General features: G+C 39.0%; 1 protein-coding gene across 1 annotated transcript in view; it reads left to right on the forward strand.

Moving 5' to 3' along the window:
• Positions 1-6,633: 6,633 nt before the first annotated feature.
• smarcd1 (SWI/SNF related, matrix associated, actin dependent regulator of chromatin, subfamily d, member 1) overlaps positions 6,634-21,308 on the forward strand; it is a 20,346-nt gene continuing 5,671 nt past the window's right edge. Inside the window, exons 1-11 of the mRNA XM_005943254.2 lie at positions 6,634-6,872; positions 11,291-11,469; positions 11,712-11,754; positions 13,606-13,728; positions 15,115-15,237; positions 15,529-15,645; positions 16,241-16,342; positions 16,429-16,590; positions 17,083-17,180; positions 17,518-17,653; positions 20,174-20,296. Coding sequence (XP_005943316.1) covers positions 6,690-6,872; positions 11,291-11,469; positions 11,712-11,754; positions 13,606-13,728; positions 15,115-15,237; positions 15,529-15,645; positions 16,241-16,342; positions 16,429-16,590; positions 17,083-17,180; positions 17,518-17,653; positions 20,174-20,296 — 1,389 coding nt within the window. The 5' untranslated portion in view covers positions 6,634-6,689. The remainder of the gene's footprint in view (positions 6,873-11,290; positions 11,470-11,711; positions 11,755-13,605; positions 13,729-15,114; positions 15,238-15,528; positions 15,646-16,240; positions 16,343-16,428; positions 16,591-17,082; positions 17,181-17,517; positions 17,654-20,173; positions 20,297-21,308) is intronic.

The raw sequence follows: 21,308 nt of genomic DNA on the forward strand, positions 1-21,308 counted from the left end.
AAAAAAAAAAAAAGGATTAGTAAGCATCACAGCCATGATCCAGGATGAAACAAGGAGCATTCACAAATGCATCAGGAAGATGACCCCCCAAGATGAACTGCTACCAGAGCGCCTTAGGCAGCTGAAGACGGATGGTGATGAGCAAGAGGGGAAGGAAATATCTTAGAAAACAAAGTGGCTTACAATAAGAAAAACACAGTGGCTGAAAACAGGTGACCGAAAGGACAGCACAGATCCTCTGACTGGGGCAGTACAAGATCAAGCTGTAAGAAACACCAGGCTCAGAGGACCTAAGTGACAGGCAGACAATCCAACACACAGTAGCAGAATGTAAGATTCAAGCTGGGACAGCACCTACTGAGAGGCATAGCCGAGCAGCTGGAATAGTGTACAGCAACATCTGCGCCACATGGATTAGAAGTCCCCAATTCCCAGTAGGAAACACCTTTGAAAGTGGCTGAGAACAACAGGGCTAAGGTCCTTTGGGATTTCATGTTCCAGACAGACAGACAGCTGCTGGCCAGCCAACCAGACACAGTTTTGGTTGAGGGGGAACAGAAGACAGCAGTTGTGATTCATGTGGCAATCCAAGCTAAGACAAAGCATGACGTAGGAGAGGTTGAAGGAACACTTGGAACAGGTGTGGAAATTAAAGTCCAAAGTATTCCCAGTGGTAAAAGAAGAGATAGTGACTGGCTCTGGCAGATTCTAGGCACAATGTTACTGTTGATACGTAGCTATTTATTTACTTGATAATTTTGTTACTCTGATATGGTGTTAACCACTGTAAAACTGTCACATGTTTCTTGTTCACAGTGTGAAATGTTATGCACAGACCTTATGAAACCACTCACCACGAGTGGCTAAAAGGAGATGTCCACTTATTAAAATATTATATTAAATGATGATACACAGGTTTGTACTTAAATTGCGTACTGCCTTAGACTTCTGTTTTATTGTATTTGAGAAATAAATTATAATTTCAATCAACAAAAGCAGTCCACATACCTCTGCCAAGGCTGTAAATTCCCTCGACGTCATGTATGAATAGTATTCTAGCACTCTGTTGTATTACTTTTATTAAGGTAGATGTTCTGAATACTTCTGCCCAATAGAAATATAAAGAATAACAGCATTGCATGAAAAAAGTGACCTTGGCTTGGGTATTTCTATTTTATTGCATTATACTTTATTTGCAGAAAGCTGCTGGTAAAGTTAACCCTTATTGCCCTAAAATACAGCCACTTGTGAACTTGTGATTCATGTGCCGTGAACTGCTTTATATTTCTGGATCTATACTGTACAGAAATAAATGAATTTTTAAAGAAGGGCTGGCACTCCCACTTGTTTCATCCTCTCACTCCTGCCTACACGTCAGATGAGTCACGTTTCTGGTATAAATTTATCCTGTCAGATCTCTCAGTGCAATTAGGATGCTCAGCCGTTTGTCATAGATAAGGCCGCGGCCGGCTCCTCTGGGCTTCACTTTACATTCAGCTCGTTAAGAGGATTAATAATTGCCATGCAGTCAGGTTTCTCACCACTCAAAGATTCCAGACTCGGTACATCTGATTTGCCTCTTCATCTGTTAAAAGTTTAACCCCCTGTTCTGTTGTTCAGTATCAAAGTTGCTCTCTCCTCTAAAGGATAAACCTAATCAGCTGCTATCTTACCCACACAGAAGGTAAAACCCCCTTGAATATTTGAAGCACAATGTGGTGCTTCTGAGTCCCATAAATGAGGATTTTTCTTCACCTTGTTCCAAAAAAAATCATAATGTATCCCCCCTCCTTTCTGGTTTGCACTCACACAACTCCTCTCCAGTCAAACACAGACAGGCTATGCAAACAGATGGGCTGCCATGTTTTGTACTGTTGTAGCTCCATACTAATTGGGGCGGAAGTGCAATAACATCAAAGTCTGGAAACAAGAACGTGTTTGATTCAGCAGCTGACATCCAGTGCGTTAAAGGTTCTGACTGGTTGTTTACTTGTCAAAACAGAAACCACTTCAGAGGTACAGCAGCCTCATACTGGCCATGTCTTTTGATGAAACATGCTAAAAAATGCATTCAAAGAATGTCATGTTTCAGTTCAAAAACCATCCAGTATGAGGTCTCTGCAGTTGTGATTTAGATCACCTAATAAACAAGGAAGGAGTCGATTTACTAATTTATAAAACCCTACGATGAAAGAAAATGTGGTGTCTGATGTTTTTTCAGGATTTTTTCAAACTCTGTTCGAGAGTGAAAATTCAAACAAACATGACTGCGTGTTCAACTTTTTTTAGCTATGTTTGTTTATTTTTTAGAGACTTTGTAGTCAAGCCTAGTGATTACCGCCACATGCGTCACTCTTTTTACCCTTTATTCATTTGTAATCTTATAGTTAACACTCAATAGTTAACACTCATGATAAAAAGGATATGGATAGATTTGTATCTTTGTATCTCTACACCTGAACAAGGTGTAAGCTGGCACACATTGGTGTATTTTTAATCTCTTAAACCTTGTAAAATAAAGGCTTTTTTATAGAGACTTATCTAACCTACCCGAGTTTCTGGTCTTGGACTTTTTAGGCCATTTTTGGCAACATTACTCAGAACATCTTTATTGATCCCCATATTAAGAGCAGTGGGAAGTCACAGAGGGCCAAAAGCATTGGTGAAGGGCACATTTCTGAGAGATTTCATTTATTTTTGATGGTAGGAAAAATCTGACCTCAGAACATACAAACTCAAAGCACAATGCTTTTATCTGAGGTTCAAACCCAGCCACTCTAACTCATTTGTGCCTGATGAATTTAGTCCACAAAAAAAGACATTGAAAAACATTTGAAAATAGTTTCCTAAGAAATATCTTAAAATTACATCTGTTTTTCTCCCACATTAAAGGCATGATGTGATGTGCCATATTTTTCTTTTCTGCCTAGCCCAAGATGTTTCCTGCTTCACCCAAAGGCCCACTGTCATTACACTGCTTCAGAGCCAACGACACTTGTGTCAACTACTCTGACGTCAGACTTGGGAGGCCCAGTGGTGAAGGACACTATTGCTGTCTTGTCCTTGAATATTTTAAGATTAATAGTCCATACTGATTTGTTTCCAGGCCAGTAATGATGTACCAAAACAGTTTTAGATTTTTCATTAGTTATTCTGCACAAAAAAGGAAATGTTAAAATCTTAAAATGTTTCATTTTTTGCGTCAGTCATTTAATGAAATTGGTAGGATGATGGACAAAAGGATAAAGAGCCATCTTCAACTTCACAGCAGTATCAGCTTGATATGTCTTGAGACCACCAAAGAACATCAGCAAGTTCTCCAAGATCATAGAAAAGCATTTTGAAATTCCTTTTAAAGGACATGGATGGTCACACTAAGTACTTCTCTTATTGCAGTCTACTGCCCTTTGCATGATGAATGATGACGTTAACTAATAAATAAAAACTACTTACTGCATTATTTTGAAAGCATCCAGCATTTCCTTTTAATGGCTACCACTCAGTCACGACAGTATATTCCTTCCAAATGTCTCTCTACGAGGGCCTCACATGCTGTTTTGTTTGGTTTTAATCCAGTTTGCAGTCCCTGGCAGACAGATTGACTGGATGGCATACCAAACAAGACAGTGTTAACCTTTGTATAACTTTTATAAACCCAGACAGAGTTGTTTGTTTTGGTTTGCTGCACATTGCATCCATAGAACTGGTTTTTAGTCACCAGTCAGCCTGGAGAGATATCAGACGCTGAATATAATTAAGTTTATTCATTTGGTTAGAGGGACAATGAATTTTAATTACAGTTCTGAAAAAAGAGAGATAAGCAAAAGGCTAATTTTCATAGTCACTGAGCCCGTATTGCCAATAATTTATCAAAGATTGAAAGAAGAAAATGCAATCAGATTATGATAAAAGGTGCCAATGCTCCACTGTTAATTTAGTTAATTAACAGTTTCATTATCTTCATTTCATTTTCATTTCAAGATTACTTGTCAGATACTGACTTATGCTATTTTTTCTTGTGCTTCGTACTTCAAGTTAGCACTTGTTTAATTAAAGAATAAAATGGGGGAGCAACACACAAACACAATGTTTTTGGATTTAGTTTTATTTCATTTATAACCTTTTTTAATTTAAAAAAGGCTGTGATTTCCCTTCATGTTCAGTGAAATTAAGTTAAAGTAATTACTTTTAAACAAGTGCCAAAGTACAAAAATGGTACACAAGGTTTATCTTTTCAAGCACCTATATTTATCAATCATTTCATATGCACTTTAATTTAGAGGGGAAATTTTTTTTTAAAGTGTCACTTTGGACTCGAGATAATTACGGTGAAAGAAAAATAGAGCCAAATTACAGAGCCAGAGGCAGACAGGTACAGTTCTGTGAAAAAGAACATTTTTCACAGGAGTCTATGCACTCCTGTGAAAAATGAGTACACGCTTAATGTTTCCATTAAAATTATATTAGCAGCCAGGAATTAAAAAGGTAAGTGGCAGCCAGGTATTGATAATCAACAAATCATCACCAATTGTGAGCACCTCCATAAAAGCAGAGGTTGTGGCAGGTTGCTGGTCTGGAGCATTTAGGTGTGTGTTTACACTGTCCCACAATCTTCGCAGGATTGGACATCCCAGCAAAGTCACCCAAAGATCACATTGTGCAGTGCTTAGAAAATTTCAAAAAACACAAAAACATGAGATACTTATTAAACTCAACAGATATTTCCTACTTCATGGCAGTGTAACTAGATAAAGACTGAAAAATTATATTTTGGTTGGAAGGACCGGAAGGAGACAGTCGCTTCTTCTCTCTAAAAACATAGCAGCATGGCTTAGGATTGCAAACTTGCGGCTGACCAAGCATTATGACTTCTGGAGCAATGTCCTTTAGACATACAAGTTCAAAGTGGAGCTGTCTGGCCATAATACACAACACTGCGTTGGCAAAAACCAAACACACGGTATCAGCTCACACACCTCACATCAACCGTCAAAGCACAAACTTACGGGCCGTGGAGTTACTGAGTCGACCATGAACCAAAGTGTTTTAGAGCCAGATGTGAGGTCATCTGTTCAACAGCTGAAGTTTGGTTGAAATCATTGTCCAAAAGGACAATGATACTGGATCACCAACAAATCTACAATGGCTGAAAAAGAAAAGACTCAAGTTGCTGCAATAGGCTAGTCGAAGTTTAGACATCCAACTGAAATGCTGTGGTGGGAACTGTGCATAAAGAATGCCTGCAAGTCTAAATGAACTTAAGCAGAATTCTAAAGACAAGTTTTCTCCACAACAATATGTTGTTAAGTTATTGCTGCAAAAAGATCTAAAAGCTATCGAGTCACAGGATGCATTTAGTTTTTAATGTCTGTATTTAGTCCTGTAAAAACTTTCACTTTTACATGACTGTAAAACAAACTTGCAGCTTAGTACGGTCAGTACCAAAGCAAAACACAAGGAAGGCTAACAAGATAAACACAAAGAGGTCAGTCAAAAATCTAGATTAACTTGCTGAGGTCAAAAAAACAGGCAGAGTGCACATAAACAGTCCAAGGCCTTGATGAACAGGTGCCTGGCAGCACCTTCTTTAACATTATTTGTCCACTATCCTTCCTCTGCATATGACAGCTTTGGCTCTCTAACTTTGTCTCAACCTGAGCTGTCTCTCCTAAAAGGGTAAATGGCCTGCATTTGTATAGCGCTTTACTCAGTCCCTAAGGACCCCAAAGCGCTTTACACTACATTCAGTCATCCACCCATTCACACACACAGGCAAAGGCAAGCTACGTTGTAGCCACAGCTGCCCTGGGGCGCACTGACAGAGGCGAGGCTGCTGGACACTGGCGCCACCAGCCCCTCTGACCACCACCAGTAGGCAAACATGGAGGTTAGTATCTTGCCCAAGGATATTTGGCATGCAGCCAGGAGGCAACCTGGGATTGAACCACCGACCTTCTGATTAGTGGCTGACCTACTCTGCTACCTGAGCTACAGCCACCCTAAATCCTTATTTCTAAAAAACTTGCCCACCCCGGTGACTGCAACAGTCTCCAGACCATACATCAGAGCAAATCTCAATACCATTTTAAAAGCTTTCCCATTGGCTCATGCTGCTATCCTTCTGTCACGAATCACTCTGATACTTGTCTCCACACGCTACACTCTCATCTTCACCTCTTTTGTGCACTGCCCATGGCTTTGTGGATGATTTTAAATTTATTAATTAAAAATGAATTACCACATTACCTAACTAAAATATCAATTAATTGTAGCATGTTGTAGCAAAAAAACTATCCATCTACAACATTTCTAATATCCTGGTCAATCGTATCCTGCTTTTTAAGTAATTATACTCTAACAGATGTAACTTAAAAAAAAATATTTTGCGTAATAGCACAACTGAAATGAGTACTCTTAATATCTTAAGCACATGTTTATGTTTATAGTTAGAAACTTTTACATAACTAGTATTTTTTAAAGAACTTTTTCCTGTAATGGAGTATATTCACAGCACTTTTGGAACGTTTAACGAGGACCTATTCCGCCATCATCGTCACCAGCCCTAATTTTGCTGCAGTAGCACCAACAAACAGAGGGGGGCGTCTTGAACCTGTGACGTCCATCCCAACACTCGTTCTCGCTCTCGCGGTAGCTCCGCGCCTACACCGGCGGCGACATTCAGAGAGGAGATGGCGGCCAGAGGGGGGTTTCAGTCGGCACCGACGGGTGGTGGTGGAGCAATGGGACCTGGACCACCGGTACCGGGTGCAGGACCAGGCATGGGACCAGGAACACCTTCTGGAAGAATGGGACCATCAGCTGCCGCGCAGAACCACATGTACCGCTCACCGATGCCCGGGCCTGGGTACCCGGTAAGATATCGCTCTATCTTTGCTGCTGACGCGTTAGCGAGTCCGCTAGAACAAAGCCTCGCTCCGCTTGCTTTGTCCCTAGTGGCTAGCATTAACCCCCTTCACCAGCGTAGGCCACAGCTCATACTAACTAGCAGCCCGGTTCAAAATTGGTGATGTACTTGAAATATTTCACCAGTCGCTCAGGATGACCATCAGAGTTTGTTTGTTGTTTGAATTTGCTAACCCTCCCGCCCGCTAACATTAAGGTTAGCTAGCTAATCGCAGCATCCAGTTAGCTTAGCCTGCTAACCCTGCTAACTGTTAACTGTATTTCGACCATTTTTCGTTTCAAAAAGACCCAAAATGTGCACCGTGTAGTTGGTAAACCTAACAATTAAACCATCCCTTAAGTTTTAGGAATTGTAGTTTGTGAAGTTCAGGCTCGGTTTGAACTCAGAAGTTGTTATAAGTCGAGCCTAGTTTTGAATGAATCGGCTGCATCAATATTAGTTTGTGTCAATGTAAATTTACAACATACAGAAACGATGATTAAGGAGAGGTGCCAGTCAGTAGCAGACTTCACTCTGTGTTTAGCTGGTGCAGTTTGTCTCGTCGAAGTTGGTGTTTACAACTTGTAAAGTCTATGTTTAGTGAGCCCACTGTTACTTGGCTGGTCTGCCGCAAAGTACACCAAGTACCAAGAAACGCTGGGATCTCAGCATGAACTCACTACACATCTAAACTGCTGGAAGGATGTTTAGTTGTTAATTTTGAGTCTTATAAGCTGATATTTTCTGATCTTCAAATCAGATTACAGCGGTTAGTCGATTGGTCACAATTAATAATAATAATAATTACAAGATTAATCTGCAGTCGTTTCTCACATTTGAAATATAATAATTTACACTATCTATTAACATTTACACAGTGCAGAATTGATTTGAAAACACATTAACATTGTCCACCAGCAGCACTGGTAAACGTAATCTTATTTGCCAGTATAGCATCAACAAACTGGATATACAGTAACTGGTTTGTTGTTTGTCTGTCTCAGAAAGGGGAAAGTTGACTCGCAAACACTTGTCGAAATAGTCGAAAATGTACTTACGGACCTGCAGGTGATACACACATATTAAACACGATTTAACAGTAGTCTATGATCCCCTAAATTGCAGAGATACTCAGAGTAATTATGCAGTAAAATAGATAGCATTAAACAGATGTCCAAAGGAGGCAGTTTCTACAAATTGTCACAATGAATACACAATAAAACCGTGGTGCATTCACTCTCAGCCACTAGTTATCTTGTTTGTTTGCTTTAAGATTTGTGTATTTCAAGATATTGTGATAATATTTTGATTTATATCACTTTTGCATAGGTGGGTCCTCATACTCATTTGATTATATTAGTTAGGAAACTTGATGTTTTGGTCTCGGAGAGAAGAAAAAAAACACAATTTTTAGTGTACTTCCTGTCAGATTAAACATTTCCAGAATCCCATCCACATTTGCTGTGTTGCTTGCATTTGGTCTAAAGTGGATGTTTCAGGCTCTGGTTGCCTTGGTAATACTGTAATTTATTTACCAGCCTGTCTTATGTCAGTCAGTGGTATCAGTGACGGCAGCTTGGAAAACGTCCTTCACTTTGTTTGCACTATTAAATGTTGCTGCTTGCAAGCTACAGTCACCAATACAACGTTGTTTTTTCCCCCTGTATTGTTGTAAATATAATTGCAATTTTCCCTAAAATATTGTAAAATAGTTTTGAGGCTAATATCACCGACTCTGACTGTAATGGGACAAGAATGAATATGGGGAACTGTGAAGGTGAATGCAAAGTGCACCTTCACAGTTGCCTGACTCTGAACCACAAAATAGTTTGATAAAGACCAACTTGTTTCAACTCCAGACGGTGATGTTGATTAGGTTGCCGAATATTTCTGTATGTCGAGGGTGGAAATCCCTAGAATATAATTTTTAAAAACCTCCCTATAGAGATGCACAGCTCACAGATGCACAGAAAATGAAAGAAAAAATGTTTAAGCAGTTAAAATGACAGCAGCTCATTTTCTATCTTGAAATCCCACACTATATTAATATGGAGATACTGATCATTTCAGAAGTTTAACTGTAAGGCAGAAGATGCTGCCAAGTTCTCCTTCTAGTTCTTATGTAACAGAATCAAGGTCCATGAGTGACTGCTGAGATTTAAAGGTGAGCTCCCTTTGGCTGAAGAAACGGAAATCTTTCATTTGCTTTCACATCCTGCAACACGTCGTTCTGCACAGTGGGGTCTCAAGAAAATGACCAAGAAGCAAACATTTTCAGTAATCAGGACTTCCGATCCTAAATGTTTTCAAATGAATGGACTTTAAAGCTGATTGTGTGCTCCAGCAATATACTGCGTGCATGCTCCGTTACTATGATATTTGATCAGAACTCTTTGGTTTCTTGGTCTTATTATCCCATGTATGCTCTTGCATTCATATTTAGTATCAGAGTATAAATTTTCATATCCTGATCTGTAGTCCTGGGTTTATTCCCCCGATATTGCATTGGATTGAATCATCTCCAGCTAATATGTTGTGTCTTAAGATAAGAGAATTGTATTAAAATCAAGACATAAAGATGAGTCATTTATCACTGATCCACAGCTGAAGTGTTTGCTTCTTAGCTACTACCAACCAGAAAGACAGCTCAGTAAATGGTTGTCACATATTTTTTTCCCTTCCAACGTCCTTGGCAGCCTTTCACACCATAGTCAAAAGAGACTTCATACTCTGAATACTGCAGATTTCCACTTGTTCTCAGGCAAGCCAAGGTTGCGCTGATGTATAGTGTAAAAAGTACTAAATGATCGGCATGTTTCCCCAATCTGCCTACACCACACTGTGGAAAAGGCAGAGCCCATTCATCTGGCCTGTATTGTTGAGAAGTCAATGTCCTTCACTCTTCCTCTCTTTCACTGTTCACCATGCGATGAAGAGAGAGTGTGTTTTGCCTTCATCTGTCACATTTGTTGGACTGACTGCTGGAGGAAAAGCTGCTATCAGTGATTTGTCACTTATCTGCTGCTCTTGCCTGCATTCATGCAGTCAAATACAAGAAGTCGCCTGTTTGAGTTCTTAGCACATGGTTTGGTGAGTTGGCTGTGGTGATTTTTGTCTATTTACTTTAACGAAAGGCATGCATAAATTTGCTGATACTGCTAATATGAAGCATCAGATATAAAAGTATGGGCTGTGTCTCAGAGTGGTAGTGTTGAGTTTTTTGTGTGTTGTGGGATTTGTAATTTTCTAGAATATATTTACATCAGCAGATGTGCTGCAAATGTTTTGTTTTCAAATTTACATTGACGTTTTCCCACTGTGTCAGTTTTGCATTTTATTTAAAACACTACAAATGTATTCTCGGATCAATAAGGACTGAAATGGAACGGTAGAAAACTTTGATGTGCTTTTGTCTTCAAGTCTTCACAAACATTGATCCTAATTTGTGCACTTTTCACTTTTGAGAATTAGCTACACAACAGCTCAGATGTTATTTTCACCTGAAACAGATTTTTTTTTCCCCTCTTTTTTTTTAATAAGCAAGGCTCAGAGTTGTTTTATTGCTACACCCGTGAACTGCGTCTCTGCCACTGTAGCTGCAAACGTTCAATTTTGGTGTGCATGGGTGGGGCCAGGGCTACATAGTCACAGATAGTCATGGGGTTAAATTGCCACTTGAAGAACAATTTGCCATGTTGGACCACAAGGTCTGTAGGAAAGTGTTGGATTGTTGTGAGCATTTATGTGTCGATCGGGGACCTTTGAGAGGATTGCTGTTTGTAAGTTATTCAGGAACAATTTATACACATTTGATGGCTGCAGCAAAAGATTATTTTTTTTATCGTTTATTTCAAGTTGTGTTCTTTCCTCATACCAACACAGTCTGAAGTCAAATACATTATTACACAAACCACCTCCCAGAATTTATGCTTGGGGATTAAAGTGTGTGTGTGTGTGTCTGTGTGTGTGTGTGTGTGTGTGTGTGTGTGTGTGTGAGTGTGTGTGTGTGTGTGTGTGTGTGTCTGTGTGTGTGTGTCTGTCTATCGATATCGATAGACAGACAGACAGACACACACACACACACACACACACACACATATATATATAGGTATATAGATAGATAGATATAGATAGATAGATAGAGATATAGAGATATATAGATACAGATATATATTAGTGTAAAAATAATGGAAATAAGGAAGAAAAGATAAGGAGAGAGAGGCAAAAAGGTTGGTCCACAGATTTATTTTTTAACACACCTTAAAATAAAGGCTAAGGTGTCTTGTTTAAAATCTGCAAAATGTATCTTTTCTACACGTTCTACATGTAAAGAATTACAAATTTCAACGGCCTTTTTGTGTGATCATGGCCTTATTTTCTATGCAGAGACCAGGCATGCCTCCTTCCAGTCGCATGACCCCTCAGGGACCAGCCATGGGCCCTCCAGGATACGGCAACAGCCCCGTGTCCCGTCCTGGCATGGCAGGTGTGATGGATCCGTCTCGTAAGAGGCCGGCTCCTCAACAGATTCAGCAGGTTCAGCAACAACAGAACCGCAACCAGCAGTAAGTCCCCACTCGCCGCCTACTCAGCCGTGCTTTTTTTTCCACAAATATTGCAGCCCTGTATTTAGGGGACTATTATTTTGTGTCTTTCTATGTGTGCAAGTGTATATGAACATGGTACCTGGAAAATGTATCCCACAGACTGAAGAATTTGACTGACTTCCTTGTCTTTTTGTAAAGACACATAAAACTGCTCTGACTTGCACTCACACGCCTATTGTTTCGATGATTTATTTTCACAGCACAAAGAAGAAGAAGATGGCTGATAAAATTCTACCTCAGAGGGTGAGTATTAATCAAACCACAGTGCATGAACAATCCATTAATTCCAGCTTTGATTATGCTACATCTGGCAGTCCATGTGAACTTTAATTTAAGTGGCTCCAAACAAAGGACAGTTGGTCTTTAAAGTGCCCTGGTTAAAATGCTGGGATTTAGAGAGTGCTAACTATAAGTGCTTGGGCAATTTACTAAAGATTTTAGCACTGTACAATGCAAAATGGGGACCTCCAAAGGTTTTGTGATGACAGTAATGAACAAAATCGCTATTAACTCTAGAAGTATTTCTTCTCTCACTCCACCTGATCTCCCTGTCTTTCATCTCCCTGTGTGTGAAATGTGAAAATAGGCTGCAGGGTGGACATAAACTTCAGCTGTGATAAAGAAATGATCTACTTATCTTGTATCATGAAAATGGAGGTTGTAGTTCAGGAGGTAGACTAGGTCAGCTACTAATCAGAAGGTTGGTGGTTCGATCTCTGCATGTCAAATGTCCCGGGGCAAGATTGTAACCTCAAGTTGCTCATCGATGAATGTGTGTGAAAGCACTTAGGTAGAAAAAGCATAGAAAATATGAATGAGGCAAGTTGTATGAAGTGCTATGAGTACTGAGAGTAGAAAAGCACTGTATAAGAGCCATTCCATTTACCATTTGTCCTGAATCATGTGATACATTTAATAATCAGCACATTTCTGTTTTAAGTCACAAATCCAAGTGAAACGCTCACCGTCAAGCCCTCGCATTTCTGCTGGTTTTCAGAGATACTAAGAATAACGTGATTTATAGTACTGACCTCATATGATCCCACTAATGTGAATATACTGACTGCAGGGGGAAAAAGTAGTTGTTAGTGAAGATTCACTTCAGCCAGTTTGCTTTTGAGGTGAACTCATAACTATGATTGATGACATGTCACTGACTCTAATGGGCCCAGAGCTGGCAAGTCGGCTTGCCTGAGACACTCTTTTTGGAACCTTGGGCCATCAGGTCATTAGTTACGTTGAACCCCAATTTTAGGCACTCATGGTGTTCTCCAGTGTGTGGATGTCAATCATAAATTTGTCAAGAAAAGAGTTCTATTATATCCTTTTAATCTTATATTAAATCGCACATCAACATTGTTTTCTCATAGGATATTATAATTTAAAGTTGCAGTCTTGTGATATCCTTTTCATTTATTCATATATATTTTACAGCTGAACAGAGTAGCATTCATAAGAGAACACCATATGGAAGTAAGGCTGGCTGTTGTATTTGATCTATTCTTGCACTTTATTTAAATGTAGTTAGTGGTGTGATAGTAAAATGTCTGCTGCAATATCTTGGTTTTTCTGAAGAGAGATTTCTCTCTCCTTCTCTTGATCTGTCAAGCTTGAGATTCATTTTCAGCAGAAATAGACCCAGCATGTAAAGCTAGCAGAGCAGGCAGCAGATATGTGGTCACCCGTGGCTCACAGACCCTGTGGACACGTACACATTCAGACTGGAATCAGGGAGAGTATGAACAACTGAGAAACTGGGTTTTCTTAGACTGACAGATGGAAAAAGAAGTACAGGTTACAGATTTTAATTTCAATTACGATTGATGCTTCCAAGGGTTAAAACAAATTCTTGTTTTTGATTTCAGCACATATTGTCACTCACTATTTTTTCGTTTCTTTTACTATCAGTAAAGTTCAAGGATATCTGCCTGAATAAAAAGATTTCTTTTTACAAGTTTAATGAATCCACTGTCTATTTAAATGATTTTGAGTTCTAATACTCAATAATTGTGATCTCAGTCCTGGCCAATAATAAGTGATTATTAAAGATTATTCTAAAGACACCTGTAGTCACTAGTATCCTTTGTCTCCTAGATCAGGGAACTGGTCCCAGAGTCTCAGGCTTACATGGATCTGCTGGCTTTTGAGAGGAAGCTGGACCAGACCATCATGCGCAAGAGGCTGGACATTCAGGAGGCCCTCAAGAGGCCAATTAAGGTATATTTCAGTCAAGCTCATCACAGGTGTTCCATGTTACCTTTAACTGGTCATTTAAGAGTGATGTCAGTCAGTGAAGAGTTAGTCAGAACAAATGTCTACATTTTACAGATTGCTGCTTACTTTCCCTTGATCTTCTGCACCACACTGTATTTGTTCAGATGATGACGCTGCCTAATGGTTTTATTGACTGTTGTAGCACTTGAGGAAAAGATTTCTGAATATTGTGACGTTAACACACATATTTTGTGTAAATTAAAGAAAACCTTATCCACAAGTGGCTGACGAGGCAGATGGAGCTAGATGTTTGATTTGGCTCAGGTTTCAGTCTGCTCTAAATACTTGGCTTCAACGTTTTCTCTACTGTTAATCCTTCTGATAATCCCTGTTATGTTCCTCACATGTGAGCATATGACACACACACCAAAATCTACCGTTTGAGGAGCAGCTAATCTGAAGAAAGCCACCTCTAAATCAGTGTCTTTAAAGGAAGAGGACATAAAAGGGCTCTACAAAGGACCTCTATCAGAATCAGAATACTTTATTAATTTCAGAGGAAATTATGTGGTCACAGTTGCTCCAAGACAGTAAAAACAGTAACTAAGTAAAGTAAATTAAATCATTCAAAATATTACAAAGTTACAAAATATAACAAAATAGCTCTAATCATAAATATCCTAGTATATTACCCAAAATTAAATATATATGGTTGACATTGCAGTGCCCTTCTTATCATATTAACTTTAATTTGCTCTGTAGAGGATGTGATATTAAGGGTGTGCAACTATTGCAGCGTATACTGTGCTTTAGATGGAGCAAGGTGAGCACGTCATGGAGTGGGTGGGAGAAATTGTCCAGCGTTGTTCTTATCTTGGACAACATCCGCCTTTCCGACACAACCTTTAGAGAGTCCAGCTACATCCCAAGTTTTCCTTTTATTCAGTCTGTTGGCATCTGTGACCCTCAACCTGCTGTGCCAGCATGCAGCAGCATAGGGGATGACACTGGCCACTTGTAGAAAATCTTGAGCATTGTCCAACAGATGTTAAAAGACCTCAGCCGCCTCAGAGAAGGGACTGCCCTCGTCCTTCCTCTACGGAGCAGTGGTGCTTTTAAACAGAGTCCAGTTTAATGTCAGTGTGTACTCTGAAGTATTTATAGTGATAATTTATAGATATTTATATGTTTTTATACTATATTATATTTTTATAGACAATTTATAGAGATCTCTATATATATAAATACATATCTTACTTGTATGAAGGGAGAAAATAATGCAGTCCAGAAAATGGCTATAATGGGTCCAGACTCAGTGTAGCTATAAAGTCAGTGTTGATTAACTGATGAGACACAAATTTAAAGTTTCTTTTCTATTATTGTTTTCAGCAAAAGAGAAAGCTAAGGATTTTTATCTCCAACACCTTCAACCCAGCAAAGCCTGATGCTGAGGATGGAGAGGGCACAGTTGCATCATGGGAGCTACGTGTCGAGGGGCGTCTGCTGGAAGATGTAAGCTTATCAAATTTGTTCAGTTTATAGTAATTATTTGTGGCTGCCCAGTTAGGTATGGCTTAGCTGGTTTGCTGTATTGGGATAAAGTAAAAAGTAGTTTTTATTTTCCACAGTAGGGTCAAAAATTACCATCAAACTATTAAGATTATGATGGTCTTGTTCGGTTACACGGACCTAAGACTGTTAAACAGCTTCAGTGTTATTTCTTTATCTTTAATTTTTCATTAAAAATATTTCAGCCTAATATCACAGGCAGCTTACTTAACGTGGTATTTAATTTGTTTGCAGACAGCCGTGTCAAAGTATGAAGCCACGAAACAGAAAAGAAAGTTCTCCTCATTCTTCAAGTCCTTGGTGATCGAGCTGGACAAAGATCTATATGGTCCAGATAATCACCTTGTGGAAGTAAGATGGTTTTTTTAATCACATCTGAAAGTATCAATGTTCATTACTTTTCTAATCATGTTTTTGTTGAATATCTTTTTATAGTTCTTAGAGTAATTTAAAGTATAATATGGAAGATTTTTGTACTGATACGTTTTAAAATACTGGTATCAGCACACTGTTAAACTGAGTGTTACAAACGCATGACAGAGCTAACCAATGACTGAATTATAAATATATTCTTAGTTTCAACGAGTATAAGTGTACTAACTGCTCCGAAGTGAAGTTAGGTTGATGGTAGATAATGGTAGCTACTTAATTAGAACTGATTTAGGGTGAATATATGTGACTAAATGTAATGTAAACAACACAATAATATATTTCCTTGGACATGACCATAGTTTATGCATAAGTCGCTTAAAGTAGACTACTTCTGTGATCTCACAATACTTCATGACACTGCATCCTTTGTTATTTTTCTTGTTTTGCTTCTCCAACATCAGAAGTTGTGAATAATACTGTGCGTTTAAATAAGATCAACTGATATTAATGAACAATATTAACTTGGAGACTTAACTAATTACTTGTTCCTTAAATGCTGCTTGTATCACTTCAGTGGCATAGGACTGCGACAACCCAGGAGACCGATGGTTTCCAGGTGAAGAGGCCAGGTGATGTGGGTGTTCGTTGCACCGTCCTTCTCATGCTTGATTACCAGGTAAACAGACTCTGTTCTCAGCGAGTGATCTTGAAACATTTCTTCATGAATTCACTCACCTTTTCGTCTTTCTGTGTGCCGCACAGCCCCCTCAGTTCAAGCTGGACCCCCGATTGGCCCGTATGTTGGGTATCCACACCCAGACCAGACCCGTCATCATTCAGGCCCTGTGGCAGTACGTGAAGACCCACAAACTCCAGGACCCACATGAGCGGGAGTTCATCAACTGTGACAAATACTTGCAGCAGGTGAGCGCAGTTGCTTTTTTCACACATCGGACATGTCGAAGTGGTACATTTTGTTACTTGATTTTCACCAAAAGGCGGCCCACTCCATTTCTTAAATGTGATGAACATTAGCTGGTAGCTGGAAAGAGCAACCGGTGTCACAGTTTTTCTGGATCCTGCTGTGGATGTTGAACAGCTCGCCTTCCCCTCTCTCTATCTATCCTTTTATGGAGACATTCTCTCCATCTGGGTCACTGTCCAGTCTCTTGGTGCTTTTTCTGCTCTACCAAGATAAACATAGGATTTTATAAGGTTTTATTTTATAAGATTTATTCCTACTGAACTGATAGAATTTCAGGGTGCATAATAAGCATTATCAAGCTCTAACGCAATTTAAATGTGGTTGTCAGGCATATTCTTAACGTGAACAAACCAGTGTATTCTGCTGGATGCTTCAGAGTAGTGAAGGCATGTTTATCTAAACATTCTTTATTTCATACTTTCATTTTGCAGATCTTTGAGACTCAGCGAATGAAGTTTTCTGAGATCCCACAGCGCTTGCATGCACTTCTCATGCCCCCAGAGCCCATCATCATCAACCATCTGATCAGGTATGTTTTGATTCTACAAAAATCATTATCAATATGTCAGTAAATGGAAAAAAATCTAATTTTTTTGTTGGACTGAAGTGTTCTGATTAATTTTGTCCACTGATCCATGCTTTGACTCAGTTATTGTTTCTCTTCTAGTTATTTTTCTTGTCTTAATTAGCAGCGAGCACTAAATGCTCAAAAAGCTATGAGACTGTCTATGAGAATTTTAACCCTTTTTAGGTTTGGATTGCTGCTGTTGTTGAATAATTTAATCACTTGTTGCTAATGTGATTTAATCACATACTGTAAAAAAACAAAAACATACTGTACACAGTAAACTGTATTGTTTTGATAGTGTGGATCCTAATGACCAAAAGAAGACTGCCTGCTATGACATTGATGTGGAGGTGGACGACACGTTGAAGACCCAGATGAACTCCTTCCTTCTCTCCACAGCCAGCCAGCAGGAAATAGCAGGGCTGGACAACAAGGTACATACCTCACCCAGCAGTCACTCGCTGTTCTTTTTATGGATGTTACTGAGTTTTATGTTTGTCCTGGTAGTTTTAGACAGGGCTGTGTTTTCAGAGTGGGAGTAGTGTTTCCTGTTTCCTAGAGTTTTGTGTGGCCTTTTGATCACTTAACTACTAAATCACCTCCTTCTGTAGTGAAGGGAAAAAAGTGTACTCGCTCATAAAGAAGTGTGAGAAGTTTTTTTTTTTTTCTTCTTTTTCTTTGATCTTTTTTTTCCTAAGCAGTGAGAAGGTTTTTCTAATGTGCAGATATTGCAAATTTAAAAAGATTAAAACAACTGGGAATGTGCTGGTTTTTTATCTATCTATCTATCTATCTATCTATCTATCTATCTATCTATCTATCTATCTATCTATCTATCTATCTATCTATCTATCTATTATTCCTTATACCTGGATCATGCACACACATTTCAAATGGTGGCATTACTTCAACCAAAATGGATAATAGATGGATGGACAAATGGATAAAGATGGATAATGATCGGATAGGAGATATGAGATGGATGGATGGATGGATGGATATGATGGATGGATGGATATTATGGATTGATAGATAGATATTATATATATATATCCAGCCAAGCAATCTTTGATTGAACCTATCATTTTGATTGTCTCCCATTTTGTGAACCTGCTGAGGGCAATTTCACACATATTTGCTCCCTTAAATTGCTGCCTGTGTATTACTGGCTTCTTACTCCGTTTTGAGGTCGATCAGGTCCTCTTGACCTCCTGCTAGCGCCCGTTACCTTGTCTGGGATGGCTGTAATCACATTGATAAGGCACAAAGCCATTCAGCAAAAAGACGTCCCTCTGTGGAGTCTTTGTTCTAAAGCAACTCAACAATCTAACAACAGAGATTGTTTACAGGATACAGACGCCTTTCATTTTGTTACTTTCTTTTGGGTTTGGTGAGGATTGCTGTTATACATCCTGTTCCTGCTGGCCTAATATTAGAAAAAGCCTGTAGCTTAGCCTTGTTGAACTATTTGTAGTGCATTTTGAAAGCCTGAGACTCTTATAAACCAGAGATGGGGCTCATATTTTTTCCCAGCACCTCTGTTAAGGTTTTCCAAAATAAAACTTTTCGAAATATTTCCCTATGCCAAGACATAGCCAGGCTTTGTAGCCAGTGAATAGTAAAACACATTTTAATGTCTATGTTTTTTGTTTTTTATACACTGAAAGAGTGCTGCTTAGGCGGAAATAGGTCCTTGTATCATGGAATAAAAAAATTGAACAGAATAATGGTCTCATAGGTAAGGCAAGTCTTCTATGAGCTGAGATAGTTGTGATTCACTTTAAAGGCAGAGATTCTCAGGGACCCCCCCCCTGCAGTCACTCACCTCCCCATCCTGACAAATTGGTCTCTTTTAAATTCCAAAAGGAATCCAGGGTCACATCTGGGGTCTTGTTTTTATAGCAGAGATAATGGAGATCTGAGGCTTGAATCCCCAAAAGAGAGCCGGTTGATGAGTGCACTCTGATGCAACTACCGGTATTTCCCCTTTGATTACCCTGTGCATGTTCACTTTTGCTGGTTAGAGACTACAGTACCTTTTAATTACAGGCCAAGGTTATATCCATATTTTTTTAGGGATGCTCGTGACTGGATGATTAAAAGTAGCTGGCTTCACTAGCTGGCACCAGAAATACTTGTTAGTTAAATAAATTATTCATATTTTATTAATGTAAACCTCTTAAATGTTGGGTTTGAGGACAGAAAACTGCCACACCAATCAGCACAGATCTGCAACTCTTTTATCTAGAAAAGGAACGGCTGTATGCAGGCTCTATAAACAACATATTACCACTCGAATGGAAACATGTATTACCACATTCTGCCTGTTGACAGGAGCATTAGCCACTATCTGCAAAGTAATCTGTCATTGTGTGTGTGTGTAATGTGCAATATTCTGTGTGGCCCAGAGTACCACAATACAATCTGATTTTCGAGTAATATGGTTTGAAATGGCTCTTATATTTGTACAGACAGTGTAATGTCAGGATTTAGGTGCTTAATATGGACTTTCAGTGTTTTCTTACTTTTAGTTTAGTCGACTACATTAGTGTTGTTTTTTGTTTTTTTTTTAACCCTGTATAATTGATTCATTCATTACAAGTTAAGTTGTTTAGCATTATATTGAAGCATATATGTATGTGTATACATGTGTAGATTGATGGATGGATGTCCGCCTTTGTTTTGTGACACGTTTTTGTGTGCGTGTGTGCGTGCGTGTGTGTGTAACTTTATTGCCTACATAGGTGTCAGAGAAAATGATAGGAAAGATATATCAGTGTAATTAGAGGTTTTAAAACCGCTCGTATAATTTATGGTGCAATAAAAGATTTATAAAGGGATGTCCCTGGTGTAATCGTTTTGATCTGAGGAATACTAAACACCTGTTAATTTAGTTAGCTACATCAAGTCTTTTAACATGACAGGCTTTCTGTTTTGTGCTTGATTCTTCTCAGATCCATGAAACCATTGAGACCATTAACCAGCTGAAGACCCAGAGGGAGTTCATGTTGAGTTTTGCCAGGGATCCTCAGGGCTTTATCAACGACTGGTTGCAGTCCCAGTGCAGAGACCTCAAGGTGAGTGTGTCTGTCCTGCTACTTTAAGAGAGGATCTTAAAGTAGCATTGAGCTTTTTTTATTATCTCTAGTCACAGCAGGCATCAGTAGATGTACCATGTCATCAAATCCTCCTCCCAACACACATCACTGTGATTGGCTGTGTAGGATGTGTGTAAGAATAAGAAAAACATTTTGAACCGCCTAAAGTTTATATCTAAATGTGGAGTTGAGGTTCGCTCAGATGAGTAAGTGCTGAGTAATCCTTTTTACCACACAGCCGTTCAGAAATAAACCCCTTACGGATCAGAAAGAGGACAGAGCAGCAGCACCAGTTTCTCCACTGACAACCTTAAAAAAGATAAGAATGCAACGCAGCAGAAAGATGCACAGCATCACAAGTAGAAAGATGTGACTCATTGCTTTCCTCTACCAGATTTTGTCATTCTGTTCCACCACAGTCAGATTTCACTATTTTTATTTCTGCCTACACTGTACATAACGCAACAGATTCTTTTCGTTCATTTTATTTTTTCCTGTTGTAGAACAGGGGTCCATTTCTTTTCCTTGGGCTGTTTTGTGATTAGATTTATGTAAAAATAAATAAGTGACCCGACTTCCTGTAAAATTAATTTAAATGCAAAGCTTTAAGCAGATTATGGGCATGTTATTTGTAGACAGAAAAGAAATGGCAGGAATAACAAACAGAAGTAGAAGGTGGGAAAAAAAGACACCTTCTGAGGTGAAAATATCACACAAGTAGACAATAACAGATGACCAGATAATTAAATGAAAGCCACTTGACATGCATGATTTTTTTGTCATAAGGTGCTCTGTGCCATATTTGTAAATTGGCAATCCACAGATTTGGAGGTATTAGAGTTTAACAGTATTTGAGCCTTTGACTTAAGTTTACGTCGTGCATTGCTCGAAACCTCAGATCATGCACACAAACCCCATGCTGCTCAATCAGGTGTAGCAGAGTCAAAATAGAGCGTGAAACATTTAATAACGTCTGACTGCATGCATGCTC

This window comes from Haplochromis burtoni, unplaced genomic scaffold (assembly GCF_018398535.1).
Source record: "Haplochromis burtoni strain Fernald_Lab_line unplaced genomic scaffold, NCSU_Asbu1 Contig_357, whole genome shotgun sequence".
Classification (NCBI taxonomy): Eukaryota; Metazoa; Chordata; class Actinopteri; order Cichliformes; family Cichlidae; genus Haplochromis; species Haplochromis burtoni.